General features: G+C 44.4%; 1 protein-coding gene across 11 annotated transcripts in view; it reads right to left on the reverse strand.

Annotated features, from left to right (window-relative positions):
- Positions 1 to 15,478, reverse strand: part of CCDC88A (coiled-coil domain containing 88A) — a 248,647-nt gene that overhangs the window by 124,083 nt on the left and 109,086 nt on the right. For all 11 annotated transcript variants that reach the window (XM_014573127.3, XM_014573125.3, XM_014573124.3 and 8 more), the window contains exon 8: positions 3,468 to 3,608. In XM_014573127.3, coding sequence (XP_014428613.1) covers positions 3,468 to 3,608 — 141 coding nt within the window. The remainder of the gene's footprint in view (positions 1 to 3,467; positions 3,609 to 15,478) is intronic.

The following is a 15,478-nucleotide window of genomic DNA, read 5'->3' on the forward strand; positions in this document are numbered from 1 at the left end:
ATCCAGGATGAGATGCTGAGGATTATGAAGGATCAAATCAGACATATTATGCAAACACTTCATATGCAAACACTTGGAAGGTAATAAAGTGATAGGGAATAGCCAGCATGGGTTTGTGAAGAACAAGTCATGCCAAACTAATCTGATAGCTTTCTTTGATAAGATAACGAGCCTTGTGGATAAGGGAGAAGCGGTGGATGTCATATACCTAGACTTTAGTAAGGCATTTGATACGGTCTCGCATGATATTCTTATTGATAAACTAGGCAAATATAACTTAGATAGGGCCACGATAAGGTGGGTGCAGAATTGGCTAGATAACCGTAGTCAGAGAGTTGTTGTTAACGGTTCTAAATCCTGCTGGAAAGGGATAACAAGTGGAGTTCCTCAAGGGTCTGTTTTGGGACCCGTACTGTTCAATATCTTCATCAATGATGTAGATATTGGGATAGAGAGTACGCTTATTAAGTTTGCAGATGATACCAAACTGGGTGGGGTTGCAACTTCTTTGGAGGATAGGGACATAATACAAAATGACCGTAGCAAGTTAGAGAAATGGTCAGAGGTAAACAGGATGAAGTTTAATAAAGAGAAATGCAAAGTGCTCCACTTAGGAAGGAACAATCAGTTCCATACATACAAGATGGGAAGCGACTGTCTAGGAAGGAGCATGGCGGAAAGGGATCTAGGGGTCATAGTGGACCACAAGTTGAATATGAGTCAACAGTGTGATGCTGTTGCAAAAAAAGCAAATATGATTCTAGGTTGTATCAACAGGTGTGTTGTAAGCAAAACTCGTGAAGTCATTCTGCCGCTCTACTCTGCACTAGTTAGGCCTCAGCTGGAGTACTGTGTCCAGTTCTGGGCGCCACATTTCAAAAAAGATGTGGAGAAATTGGAAAAGGTACAGAGAAGAGCGACAAGAATGATTAAAGGTTTAGAGAACATGACCTATGAAGCCAGGCTTCATGAACTGGGCTTGTTTAGTTTGGAAAAAAGAAGATTAAGGGGGGACATGATAGCGGTTTTCAAATATCTAAAAGGGTGTCACAAGGAGGAAGGAGAAAATTTGTTCCTCTTGGTTTCTGAGGACAGGACAAGGAGTAATGGGCTTAAAGTGCAGCAGGGGAGGTTTAGATTGGACATTAGGAAAAAATTCCTAACTGTCAGGGTGGTCAAATATTGGAATAAATTGCCAAAGGAGGTGGTGGAATCTCCCTCTCTGGAGATATTTAAGAACAGGTTAGATAGACATCTGTCAGGGATGGTGTAGACGGAGCTTGGTCCTGCCTTGAGGGCGGGGGGCTGGACTCGATGACCTCTCGAGGTTCCTTCCAGTCCTATTATTCTATGATTCTATGATATTGAGCCATCTGGTTGAGCATCAAGAAAAATTACTTGAGGCTAGATTCCCTCTGCAGTCCCTACAGGATGGTTGCAAACCTTACCCTATTCCCAATTCAAGTGTTTCAAGAATTTGTGGGGAGAAGGGCGGTGCAGTATCTCTTCTACTCAACACCAGTGGAGGATACTAAGATCAAAAGGGGATCATTCAAGTTCTTTGATAGGCAAGATTTTCTATACTTCCACAGACAAGCAGACTTTGTTTCTCCTCTCCCAATTTTATCATACTATTTACTCAAGATTAAACTATTTTCCTTATATTTAAGTTTATGTTTATGCAATAAAAGTCAATGGTTCAATAATGAAATATTCTTTATTTATTCTAAGAATTGGAATTTAGTGGAGGGGAAGGGGAGATACAGGGAAACTGATGCAACAAAGATTATATAATGGAAAGTCAAAACACAGATAAGTGGCACATATTACTGTGTCTCATTACTGAAACAGGTTTTCAAAGTCTCCCAGAGACAAAGAACTTCTTGCTGGACTCTTCTTAATTCCCTGGTATCAGGCTGCTCAAAATTAGCTGCCAGCCTATCTGTCTTCATACTCCACCCGTGCAGAAATGGCCCTCCCTTCCCTTCCCTGCACAGATATTATGAAGCCCACAACAGGCAGTGATAACAATGGGGATATTGCTTTCACTGAGGTATAATCAAGTAAGCAAACTGCACCGGCAACCTTTTAAATGTCCAAAGGCACATTCCACCACCATTCTGCATTTGTTTGGCCTACTGTTAAGGCACTCTTTACTGCTGTCCAGTGTATAGCTTCATGAGCCATAGAAACAAGAGGTAGGCTGGGTCTTCAAGGATCACTATTGCCATTTCAACATCATTAATGGTTATTTTGCAATCTAAAAAACAAGTCCCCTGATTGAAACTTTGTGAACAGATTTCTGTTCTTTAAAATACATTCATCTTTCCTCACCATCTTACGATGATGTTGGTTAAATTTTCCCTATGATCCAACAGCACTTGCAACACCTTTAAAAGGTATCCCTTTCCCTTTAGGTACCCTTTGGGTAGGTGATTAAGACAAAGATATGCATGTCATATACTGCACAACAACAGTTAGGGAACCCTATCATGGCAAAACTATTCACTATGTCCTGCACATTTCCCAGAATCACTACCCTTCTTAGCAGAAGTCAATTAATGACCCTGAAAACTTGGATCATAACTCCCACAGTAGATTTGACAACTCCAAACTGACTCCCCACTGAGCAGTAGCAGTCTCACAGCAGCAAATTCTTGTTAGGACTGCTGCAGGAGTTGGGCTCTAAACTTGTCGACGGTCACAGCTATCAGGAGACTCCTGGGAGCAGCTCAGCTGCAGGGCAGAACAAGGTGGGGGAAGGAGTAGCTGAACACACACTGCTGGCTGTAAATATGCACACTCTGCTAATTAGCTGGGCAGGCTGGAGAAAAACACTTGGCAGCCTGATCCAGTCCACAGGCCTGATTTTGCCTACCCCTGCTTTAATGTGTACCTTACCAAGGCACACAGGCAGTAAGTGAATGGGTCTCTAATTGGCACAAGTCTGTAGGCATCACATAGCTTAAACTCTGTAGACTGGGGTATACCCGGTCCCTGGCACTCTGTCCACAACAGGCCTCTTACACTAATGGGTACTAAAGACAATACTAAAACGATGATAACTATGTACCAGAAAAGCTAATCAAAGTGAAAGAAACCGCAATGGGTCCTATGAAAGCAAGAAGTGTTCCAACAACCATCGCTAAGGGAAAGAAGACGCTGAGAAGGCACAGGGCCAATGGTGTCCAGCATACTGGCACGTAAGCATGGGGCATCAGAGCTGACTTCATAGATTTCACAACAGGAAACATTTCTGAAGACTGTTCAAGTGGGCATGCACCCACCTAAGATGGAATTGACATAAGCAACCAGTTAAACAAGAAGTCTTACTTCAGGACATGCTGCCAACTGATAAAGTTCAAAGAATGTATATTACCTATTTTTTAAAAAAATTCAATTTTTTTAATTTTTAAAAAGATGCTTTCTTATATTTTTCATTTTTAAACAAGTAAGCACATACATACCTCAGAATGTTCGTCTCTTTCATCTATAAGTCTTTTTAGATGTAATGCCATATTTTTCAAGAGAGGCTCAATATACTCTTGCGACAGAATGCTGGCATCCATCCACTGCAGATCAAATACATTTTCCTGATTATGAGTTACCTACAAGAGAAAGAAATAATTGTGAAAACAACCTTTATGCAATATTTAATTATAATAATGGAAAAGAAACATAAGAGGAATAACTAAGAAAAACTCCTCTTAGCTCTTGTCTCCCAATTCAGTGTATCCAATGTTTAAATTAAAAATATGTTAAATTGTATTTGATGCATTAGTTTCTCTATCCACAATGAAAACCTAGAAAACAGATCGATTAAGCCTAAAAGCAACATATAAAATATTTAAGACTATTCTGACTCAAAACTATTTTTTGTCAAATTAGACGCATAAATACATTCGTATACAGAATTTGCACAAAGAACTTTTACTGAAATAAAAATTCTGCAATGTTAAGTAATTCTGAGAGCATGAGGTTTTTGCCATAGAAATTAACTACCATAAGAGTGCAATACAATTTAGCTACACACACCCACACACACCCCATCTCCTTTTATTGCTTCAATTTATAATAGTTTATGGATTTCTGAAAAGAATTGAATATAGACAAATGTCATATGCACAAATCACATCTTGTAGAAGTGGTACATTTGAATATTCAGAAGTGTGATGAGGTGTATTCTCTACACTAGCCCTGCGAGGGGCTAAATTAGTTCAGGTAATCCCAAATAGCCAATTAGAACAGAAATGAGGTAGACTGAGGCTATGTGGAGAGCCTTGAAAAAAAGAAACCCCACATCTGGAGGAACAGGCAGAACTTCTATAAAGTCTGGGAGCTGTTAGCAGAAGGGGGCTGCAGGAAAAAAAGCTGCAATCACTCCTTGAAAGAAGGTAGCCGTGATTAAGGCTAGAAGCAAGTAGCATATAGCTACTCTCAGATCAAGGAGGCTAGCAAAGCCAGAGAAGCCAGATAGGTAGGAAAGCCTATGGTAGGTAGGAAAGGCTATGGGAAAGGGACTGCAGGTCTGGAAAAGGAACAGACCTTGGCTGATGATTAGAGGATCCCTGAGCTGGAATACTGAATAGAGGACAGGCCTGGGTCCCCCACTAGCCACTGGAGAAGTGGCATCAGATGGATAGGAAATAGGAAGACTGCTGGAACCTTTTCATAAGAGTTTGGTACACTGGAAGTGAAAGACCACAGTGAAAGAACCATGCTACGAAGAGTCAGCAGCAACTCCTAGAGCAAGAGAATGGCTACAGCGTAAGAATGACAGAAATATAGAGTGCAACAGCAGAAAGGAGTGTCAGCCTCACAAAGCTAATCCCCAGAATTACCAGGAATGGGCACCATCCAGTGGTGGGGAAGAGCACACAGTCACAAGAAATCAAAGGTTTCTCGTCTCATGCAAAACATTTCATTTAAGAAACAATATCTTTCAGAACTCCATAAAAGAACCACATGAATAACTTATCTAACATCATCATTTTAAAATAAAAAAAAATCAAACACTATTAAAATCCACCAATATTTCATTTCAGCAAATTAAAAATGGAACATAAAAAATGATAAAATATCACCTTAGTAGCTTACGGCATTATAGATACTGCACAAAACCCACACACAAGAATGACTTTAAGATGATGTAATAACACCAATGCACTTTTCTTCCTGGCTGTGTTGAGTTTGAAGTTAAAGTATAGCCTTTTTTTTTTTTTGTATATGGCTAAGTGCCTCATTCATCAGGGGAGCATAGTTGAAATAGAAAATAATGATTATGGTATGTTTATTTGAAAAAAATGCTTGTAACTTAAAAAGGAATGGAAAATTTAAGAGTTCCAGGCTTATGAAACCCCAGACTCCCATGCTGTCAGTTCCTTCTTCCTGGTTTATCAGGCCTCTGTGCTAAGCTTAGCTAAAATCAGAAAGGTTGAGAGCAGCAACAAAAAAAACAGTTACTCACCTTCTTGTAACTATTGTTCTTTGAGATGTGTTGCTCATGTCCATTCCAATCAGTTATGTGCACGTGCAAATGCATGGTAGTCAGAAGATTTCCCCCTAGAATCTAGCCATAGGGTCAGCCAGGGTGACCTCTGGAGTTGCACCTTCATGGCACCAACATAGCACCCTGATGACTCCCCCTCTCCTCGGTTCTTTTTTGCTGACTACTCCAACAGAAGGGAAGTAGGGTGAGTAATGAAATGGACATAAACAACAAATCTTGAAGAACAGTTACCATTTTTTTCTTCGAGTGGTTGTTCATGTACATTCCAACCAGGTGATTCCCAAGCTAAAGCTAAGGAGGCAGGATCGGAGCCTTGCACTGATTGAAGCACTTTTATCCCAAAGGTGGCATTACCCATAGCGTAAGAAGTGATCATGTAGTGTGCTGTGAAAATGTGGATAGAGTACCATGTTGCTGCTCTGCAGATTTTTTGAGTGGGGATTTGAGCTTAGGCCCAACAGTGTGCCAAAAGCAGGGGAGAAGGTACACCTGGCTAAACTATAGCACTGTTTAATACAGAATACTAAGCAAGATGAGATACATTGAGATGATACAGCCTGTTCCTTAATTCTACCAGCTATCATTATGAACAGCTGGGATTAATTTCTGAATGGTTTAGTTGTAATGATATAACAGGCCAGAGACTCTGCACACATTGGGTGCGTCTAGACTGGCATGATTTTGTGCAAAAGCAGTTGCTTTTGCACAAAAACTTGCCAGCTAGCTACACTGGCCGCTTGAATTTGCGCAAGAACACTGACGTTCTAATGTAAAAACTTAGTGCTTCTTGCGCAAATACTCTGATGCTCCCACTCAGGGATAAGCCCTCTTGTGCAAGAATACTTGCGCAAGAGGGCCAGTGTAGACAGGCACCTTAATGTTTTGCGCAAGAAAGCCCGATGGCTAAAATGGCATCGGAGCTTTCTTGCGCAAAAGCGCGTCTATAATGGGCACGGATGCTTTTGCGCAAAAGCACTTTTTGCGCAAAAGCATCCGTGCCAATCTAGACGCTCTTTTGCGGAAATACTTTTAATGGAAAAGTTTTTCCGTTAAAAGTATTTCCGCAAAATCATGCCAGTCTAGACGCAGCCATTCAGTGTGTGTAGCCTCCTCTCACAGGAGCTAGAATGTGGCTTACAAAGAAAAACAGGAAGGAAGATGTCCTGCTTCATATGGCATTGTGAGACCACTTTCGGCAGAAAGGCTGGATGTGGTCAGAGTTGCACTTTGCACTTACAGAAAACTGTGGAAGGGGGTTTCAATGTCAGAGCCCTGACCTCGGATGCTCTCCTGGTGGAAGTTACAGCTACAAGGAATGCTACCGTAACGATAGATAAACAAGCATGTGGCAAGTGGCTTGAATGGTGGCCCTAGGAATTCAGACAGGGCTAGGTTAAGGTCCTAGGGAAGGACCAGTTTGAAGACCTAAGGATAAAGTCTATCGAGGCCCTTTAAAAAACACCTGACCAAAGGATTCATGGACACAGAACAGCCTTGTGCCTCACAGTGGAAAGCCAATATGGTAGCTAAGTTAACTCTTATAGAGATTGAAAGCTCTTGCTGTTTGAGGGGCCTACATCAAGGGCAAACTGTGTTGCATGGACCAGACTGAAAATCTCTTTTACTTGGTGAGGTAAGTGGCTCTTGTGGAGGATTTCCTACTGCCTAGGAGAACTTGTCTAACCTGGCCCAAGCAGAAGAGCTCCAAAAGGTTCAGCCATTGAGCTCCCACTTTATGAGGTGCAGAAACTCAAGGTTTGGGTGGTGTACATGGCCAGGGTCTTATGTGAGAAGGTCTGGGAAGAGTGGAAGTAGGATTGGGGTGTGTCACATTATTGGATTTTAATGTGAGTAGGCAGATCATTGTCACACCCATTAGAGTGTGTTAGCCCCAGATTCAGTACAACGTCCGTCATGTGAGGTGTCAAACGAAAACTTATGCTTTGCTGACTGTCTAGGCTATTCATGTACTTGTACAATCTGTGTGTGTAAAGTTATGAATACGGGCTTTGTATTTATGTTTTAAATGTTTTCTACTGGGAGGGGCGGTTGCTCAATGGTGCATGAACAATGGCTCTTAAGGGTTGCCAATTGATGCCTGAGGAGCATACAATGGCCCCTTGCCTAAGAAGCTCACACCTGCGGATGCCATGGCTCCATGCCTAAAAAGGGCAGAAACTGGTTTGTGGGTCACGTGATCAACCGATTTTGGGAAGCATAAACACCCAGAAGAATGGGTTTTCCCGCCACATGGGCAAAATTATAAAAGTATCATGAGGGTGCCTCCATCTTGTCTTCATTCCTGAGCTCTGCTCCAGAAGCACCATTGGTAAGGACAGAGGGCCCAAAAGGATTTAACAACACAGCTTACCATAGGATGTACACCAGAGACTTTTAAGCTGGCATTTGTTACATCTCTGCCAAGAGTCTGCACCGAGAACTTGGTGATTGATGTATGAGGTAATTACTCACCTCAGTGCAGTAATTATGGTTCTTCGAGATGTGTATCCCCATGTGTGCTCCACTACCCACCTTCCTCCCCGCTTCGGAGTTTCTCATTTATGTCTTTCAGATATTTGGTCATTAGGAGGAAATGTCAGGAGCCGGACCACATGATCTAAGAAATGGCACGAGGCGCCTAATGAGTATGAGCAGTCCAGCAGACCACTGCTGACAAATCTCCGATCTGCAGCACCGGGACAAGCCTAACACCCAGGGTGTGTCTAGACTACATGCCTCTGTCGACAGAGGCATGTAGATTAGCCAGATCGGCATTTGGATACAGAAGGATGGAAAGACAAAGACTGTGAGCCAGGTAATTTGCGTTTGGGGAATTTTCCTTTCTCTCCTATTCAGCTTGTAGCATCATTGAGGTGGATATTGGCATGTGTATGGTCTATGCTGGGATCGGGAACTAAATCATTAATCAAGAAGCCAATCTTGGAGAAGGACAAGGAAGAGATGATAGAGGATGTCGAAGAGATGTCGAAGAGATGATACAGGATGTCCTTGGCTTGAGGGAAAGGGGGTCAACTGTCTCACTGGGCTCCTTGGCAACGTAGGGGGAGGCCTAGCTCCATGCTCCCAGAAGGGGCACGGCCGTGGGCAGAAGGGGAGGAGCGGGGGCAGCCAGCCCTAATCATCACCAGAGCTGTGCTGCCCCTTCAGATCTCAACACCATCCAGATCATGCTGCTGAGGTGATGGAGATTGCTTATGTCAATCTCAAGGCTGACTTTTGGTGACTTCCCACTTTCCTTTCAGATTCCTTATGAGAAGGGTGAGCAGTCTGTTTCTTTTGATCCACAGCATTAGATGTAGAGGGATGTGAGGAAGATTCACATCTGTCCAGGGACTCACAGTATAAATCCTGGACATATCTGAGTAGTGCCTCCCTGAAAATAATCTTCAGCTTCACCGGTCTGTCCTTATGGGAATATGGCAAGAGTTGCTGACACAGATTAAACATTTTCTGGATGTAGCCCTCCCCAAGGAAGTAAATGCATTTAATAGTGCTTGTCTGGAATCAGAATTTCTTCCTTGTGAGTGAGGTGCTTCTTGAAACCCAGTGAACTGGTAGGGGGGGATCCCTGGCATGGAAAAAAGAGCAGGAAAATGAAGTCTGAGGAGAAGGTTTGGGTTTTTTAAAAAATTTTTGAGGGGGGAATAAAATAAAAGAGGATAAAGAACTACAACTATATAAAAGTGAAAAAAGCACAATCCAGACTGTGAGTAGCTTCATCTCTTCCCAGGAACAGCTGAGAAGAAAGTGAGGAGGATTAGCCCTCATGCTCTGGCTAGCCATGTAGCACAGCATAAAAAGAGACTGCACGTGCAGGCCTGATGAACGCTTCTCCGAAGTTCTCCAATCAATAGTCCAAAATGTAAAAACACTTGCCACGGAGCTCCCCCAGGGTCATAACTCAAACAATAAATGGAATTTGTTTACTTCAAAGTCTTCAAGTAAGTCTTTACTTGTAAGTCTTCAAGTATACAAAATGCTGTCAAAGAGGAGGGCAATAACTTGTTCTCCTTACCCAACGAGGACAGGACAAAAAGTAATCTCCCTTAATGGGTTGCAATTTAAGCCCATTAAAAGTGAGAAAACAGGAAACGCTTCTTAACTGTAAGGATAATTAAGCACTGGACAAATTGCCTATAGAATCTCCATCACTGGAGGATTTTTAGAACAACTTACTGTCTGAACCAAATCTCTCTCTTGAGAAGTCGAGCACTGGGGCCAAACTTACTGTCTGAACCAAATCTCTCTCTTGAGAAGTCGAGCACTGGGGCTGAAGCCACAAGAACCTCCTTGCTGCTAGCAGAGCAATTGAGGGGAAGGCATGTGGAGTCATATGCCCACCCTCTCCCCCCAGTTTTTCTCACGGCTTCCTGGCTTGGTCTCACATGCTGCTGGGCCCCATCCCTGCACAGCAGCTATTGGAGCTGGCAAGCTGGGAGCTTCAGTTGTGGGGAGAGGCAGCAGCAAACAGGGAGAGCTGATGCTTTTGCTGCTGTATCTTCCAGGACAGTTAAAACAGAAGCCCCTCTATGCAGCTCCCAGTTGTTTACCACTGTCTCTCCAATGTCTAGACTGCAGGCTTCTTTTGGAAGAAGCTGTTCCAGAAGAGATCTTCTGAAAAAACTTCTTCCGAAAGACAGCATCCACTCTGCCAAAGTGCATTGAAAAAGCGATCTGCGTCCATTCAGTGTGGACAATATCTCACATTTAAACTGTGATTACTATGGACAGAGTGGCCACCAGAGTGGCCACTCTTTCCTCTTCTTTCAAAAGAACTCCTTCTTCCCTGTCCACACATGCCTTCTTCCAAAAGAGCTCTTTCAGAAAAAGGCTTCTTCCTTGTAGAAAGAGGTTTACTAATGTCGGGGAAACCCCTCTGTTCTTTTGATTTTTTTTGGAAGAATGCAATTGCAGAATGGACATGAGTGAAGTTTTTCCAAAAAAACTCTGTAGTGTAGTCATAGCCATAGCTAACAACTGGGAGCTAGAGAGAGAACCTCAGAATAAGAGGTGAGGCATGACTTAAGCTGTTGAAATTGCAAAATCTTTATATTGTGCCCCCACTCTCAGCATACACCACTTATCTTTTGCAGAGGCCTACAGCCCCACCACCTCAGTCTGGCAGGCAGAGAATGGGGAGAGCATAGGGGACTCTCTGAGCCGAACTTTAATTGTAAAAGAGCCACATGTAGCTCACAAGCTGTAGTTTCGCCACCCTTGGGTTAAATAAATACCTGCCAGGAATGCTTCAGATAATTCTTACTCCTGCCTCAGATAATCTAGTCTAGTCCCCTCCACTATCAAGTTCCCATCCCATCCGAGATGGAAAAAAGAAGTTACTTACCTGGTGCAGTAACGATGGTTCTTTGAGAGGTGTGTCCCTGTGAGTGCTGCACTCAGGTCACGGTGCATCCTCACACCGCCGATTGGAGATTTTTAGTGAGCAGTGCCCTTCGAGCCACGCCTGCGCACTCAGCATCTCATGCCCCTGCCGTTCTACCTGAAGTCCCATAAGACTCCAAGCAGAGGAGAGGATGGGAGGGTAGTGGAGCACCCAAAGGGACACACATCTCGAATAACCATCTTTACCGCACCAGGTGAGTAACTTCTTCTTCAGTGACTGGTGTCCCTATGGGTGCTCCACTCAGGTGACTCAGTAGCAGTACCAGCCAGATGGTGGTGGGCATTGGAGTAATTTACATAGAGGAAGGATGGACCGCATCTGCTAGAGATGCGGAGGGTACTGGCCCCTTCTGCAGGGTGTAATGCTGTGTGAAAGTGTGATGGGAGGACCATGTTGCTGCTCTACAAATGTCCACTAATGGTACATTGTTTAGGAAGGCCGTTGTTGTGACCATCGCACATGCGGAGTGAGGCCTGATAGCCTGTGGTGGCTGCTTGCCATGAAGTTCATAAGCTGTATGGACGTAGCTGGCAATCCATTTGGATAGACGTGTGTGAAGACAGCTGATCCTGTATATGGTCCAGATCACACTACAAAGAGTCTATCTGATTTTCTGGTTCCCCTATTTCTCTCCAGGTAAAACGCAATCACCCGCGTTGCATCTAACATGTGCAATATGGCCTCCTTGGAGGAGGTATGAGGTTTAGGAAAATAAGCAGGTAAGTAAATAGGTTCATTTAAGTTGAAGTCGGATATGACTTTCAGAAGGAACTTGGAGTGGGGCCTGAGTATCACTTTATCCCTTTTAAAGGTGGTGAAAGGTGAGTCTGCCATGAGGGCTGAAATTTCACCTACCCATCTTGCTGATGTTATTGCCACTCTGAAAGTCACCTTCATAGATAGGTATTGTGGTGATGTAACGGCTAGTGGCTCAAAGGGTGGCCTGGTGAGTTGTTTGAAGATCAAGTTCAGGTCCCACAGTGTCACCAGGGGGTACAGGTTGGGTGTGTTTTCTGAAGGCCTGTGAGAAAACGCTTCACCATCGGATGCGCAAAGAGAAGTCATCCAGAGGTTTGTGGAATGCCGTGTCTACTGCCAGGCAGACCCAGATAGAGCTGATGGAGACACTTGCATTGCTGAGGTCCATGAGATACTCTAGCACGGTAGGTATAGGGTCGGTATTGGGATGTAAATTGCGTGTTATGCACCACTGTTGAAAGCGTGTCCATTTGTTTTGGTAGGTGCTTCTCGTGGAGCGCTGTCGACTGTTCAGTAGGATGGGTTAGACCCTGTCCAAACAGGTACGTTCTTCATTTGGGAACCATGGAGAAGCCATCCCATGAGTTTCGGAGTTTTGATGTTCAGATGGCATGTCCTGCTGTGGTGCTGCATCAAGAGGTTCAGCATAGTGGGGAGAAGAATGGGTTAATCTATTGACAAGTAGAATAGGTAAGGGAACCAAGAGTGTCTCAGACAGACGGGGGCTATTCAAATTACCATGGACTGGTCAGATCAGAGCTTGTTGATCACCCTGGCAAGAAGAGGGATTGGTGGAAAGGCATAGAGTAGGGGAGCTGTCCAGCGGATGGTGAAGGCATCCCCCTGACCTCTTGCCCAGTCCTGCATGGGAGCAGAATTTGTGGTATTTGCGATTGAGTGGTGTAGCAAAAAGGTCAGTAGTTGGGAAACTCTATTTGCAAAAAAAGGAAAGGAGCATATTGATGTTGATCTCCCACTCGTGTTGCTCTGAGAAGTGTCGGCTCAGTTTGTTGGCCCTCACGTTCTTCTGTCCCAGTATATATGTGGCGGTTGGAGTTATGTAGTTCCTGATACACCAGTTCCAGAATCTGATTGCTTCTGCACATAGTGAGTGTGATTGGGCATGCTCTTGTTGGTTGACACAGAACATAGAGGGTGTGTTGTCCATGAGTACACGAATGGTTCTGCCCTTTATCAGGGGAAAGAAATGGGTGCATGCATTGCGAATGGCCCTGAGCTCCAGGATGTTGATATGGAAGTGTCTTTCCCATTGGGACCATGTGCCCTGTATTGACCTTGCGTCACAATGAGCACCACAGCCCATAAGTGATGCGTCTGTCGTTACGTTTACTGACAGTTCTGGGCAATGGAAGGGTATACCAGCAAGTAGGTTGATTGGAGAAGTCCACTAATTAAGAGATTGCAGTACTGGCAAAGGAAGCATGAGGCGCTTCGCAAGGCTGTGTTTGGTTGGGATGTAGGTGGTTGTGAGCCAATGCTGTAGGCAGCGCATGTGTAGCCTCACAAATAGGACCATGAAGGTTGTGGCCGCCATGTGCCCCAATAACTGGAGACACGTCTGGACTGTGGAAAAGCAAGTATTTATTTGACCTCCCCCCCCCGCAATGAGGTCACAGATTGCTGATTGCCCAGAATCTTTGTGGTAGCAGGTAGGCTCTTGCTGTCACTGAGTCAAGGAGTGCCCTGATAAATTTTTTGTGGGCTCTATGGTGGACTTTTGTATATTGATTAGCAGGCCAAGTCGGGAAAAACATTCCCTGGTAGCAGTTGTCGTCGTTATGGCTTGTTGACAAGTGGAGCCCTTGATAAGACAATCATCGAGATAAGGGAAGATGATGACGTTTTGTCTTCTGAGGCAGGCTGTAACTACGGCTAGCATCTTTGAGAACACTAAAGGGGCTGTAGAAAGACCAAAGAGGAGGACCCTGTATTGATAGTTGTCTTGACCTATGACGAATCTGAGAAATCTCCTGTGGGCAGGGCGGATGGTTACATGAAAATATGCGTCTTGAAGGTTGAAGGCTGAGAACCAGTCCCTTTAGTCCAGTGCAGGTGTAATACTTGCCAGGGTCACCATCCTGAATTTTGTGTTGAGGAGTTTCCTGAGATCCAGGATTGGTCTCCATCCCCGTTTTACTAAGAAATAGTTGGGAGTAGAACCCTCTCCCTCGATATTCTGTGGGAACAGGTTCTATTGCCCATAGGGCGAGTAACTTTTGCACCTCTGCTTGTAATAGAGATTCGTGAAATGGGTCCCTGAAGAGGGACAGGGTAGGCGGTTGGGTAGGGGGCAGGGTTATGAAGGGGATTGTGTAACCTGATTTGAAAATTTCCAGGACGCACTGGTCTGTAGTGATGTGGGCCCATTCTCAGTAGAAGGGTCTCAGGCAGTGGTGGAAAGTGGCATTGGGATGCACTGGAACTGTGGGGTGGTCACTCAGACCCCCGACCAAGACTTCAAATTTGTTGTTTGTGTAAAGTCAATTAAGTGGTGAAAGACTGATTTTGCTGTGTCCTCATCCTGTTAGGGCATTGCTTAGGCCTGTTATCATATGGCCTTTGGTGCTGCCTGTAGTAGTTATAGTCCCTTGGCCTATGGTAGAGGGTATATTTGCATTTCTTATTAGGTGAGGTGTACATCCCCAGAGCGTGAAGTGTGGTAGTCCTTTACTGAGTGCAGGACCTTGTCTGTCTTTGATAGAAAACAGCTCTTCTCCCCTAAGGAGAGGTCCTCCACCTTTGATTGCAATTCTTTTGGGACCCTTGACAACTGCAGCCACGAGGCCCTACACATGATGATGCCTGTGGCAGTGGCTCTAGCCTCAGTGTCAGCAACATCCATAGCAGCCTGAAGGGCCATTTTTCCTATAGATGAACCCTCCTTAATGATGGACTGGAAGTGTGGTCTCTTAATGTCAGGAAGGTCCCGCAGCAGGTCCCGTAGTTTCGCATAGTTGACATGATTGTAGTTGGCCAGGAGAGCTGTATAATCTGATATCCTGAATTGGCGGGTGGCAGAAGAGTACACCCTGCAGCCAAAGGTATCTAGCCACTTATGCTCTTTGTCGCAGGGTGTAGACTTAAATTGTGGGTTAACCGAGTCTACAACCAGTGAGTTTGGCTTGGAATGTATGAAGACCAAGTCCATATCTTTTGCAGGGACAAAATACTGTCTATCCATCCAGCAGTTTTTGGGGGGAAGAGAGGCTGGGTTTTTCCAAAGCATGTCTGATGGTTCCAGAATAGCTTCATTGATGGGGAGTGCTATCTTTGAGGATGCCATATGTTGTAGTATTGTCAATAATTTGTATTGTTTGTCTTGCACCTCTTGGAGTGTAATGTCTTGTGATTGAGCTACCTGCGTAAATAATTCTTGAAATTGTTTTAGATCATCTGCCGGTGGAGAGGGAGATATCTGGAAGACTGCCTTGTCTAGTCTAGTGGATCTGGAGTCATGTGAGGAACTCTCCGAGTCCAAATGAGGTCAGTTATCGTGATCATTGGAACCCACTTGTGCTATTACTGAGGGTGGGTGAGATGGCGAGGAATGCGCAGATATCGTCAGGGAGCACACAGAAGTGTGTTGTTGTGAGGTAGGAGCTGTATCTGTGGAGTGGTAGGCATGGAAGGAACATGGCCAATACCCTTACCATCATTCCCAGGGGGCCCATTGAGGCTGGAACTGATGTGGAGGATACATCCACGGTTGGTTGGGCCACATGGGGTGATGTTGTAGGGAATAATCCTGATACGCAGGGCTCGCC

The sequence above is a fragment of the Pelodiscus sinensis genome, chromosome 3 (genome assembly GCF_049634645.1).
Source record: "Pelodiscus sinensis isolate JC-2024 chromosome 3, ASM4963464v1, whole genome shotgun sequence".
In the NCBI taxonomy this organism is placed as follows: domain Eukaryota; kingdom Metazoa; phylum Chordata; order Testudines; family Trionychidae; genus Pelodiscus; species Pelodiscus sinensis.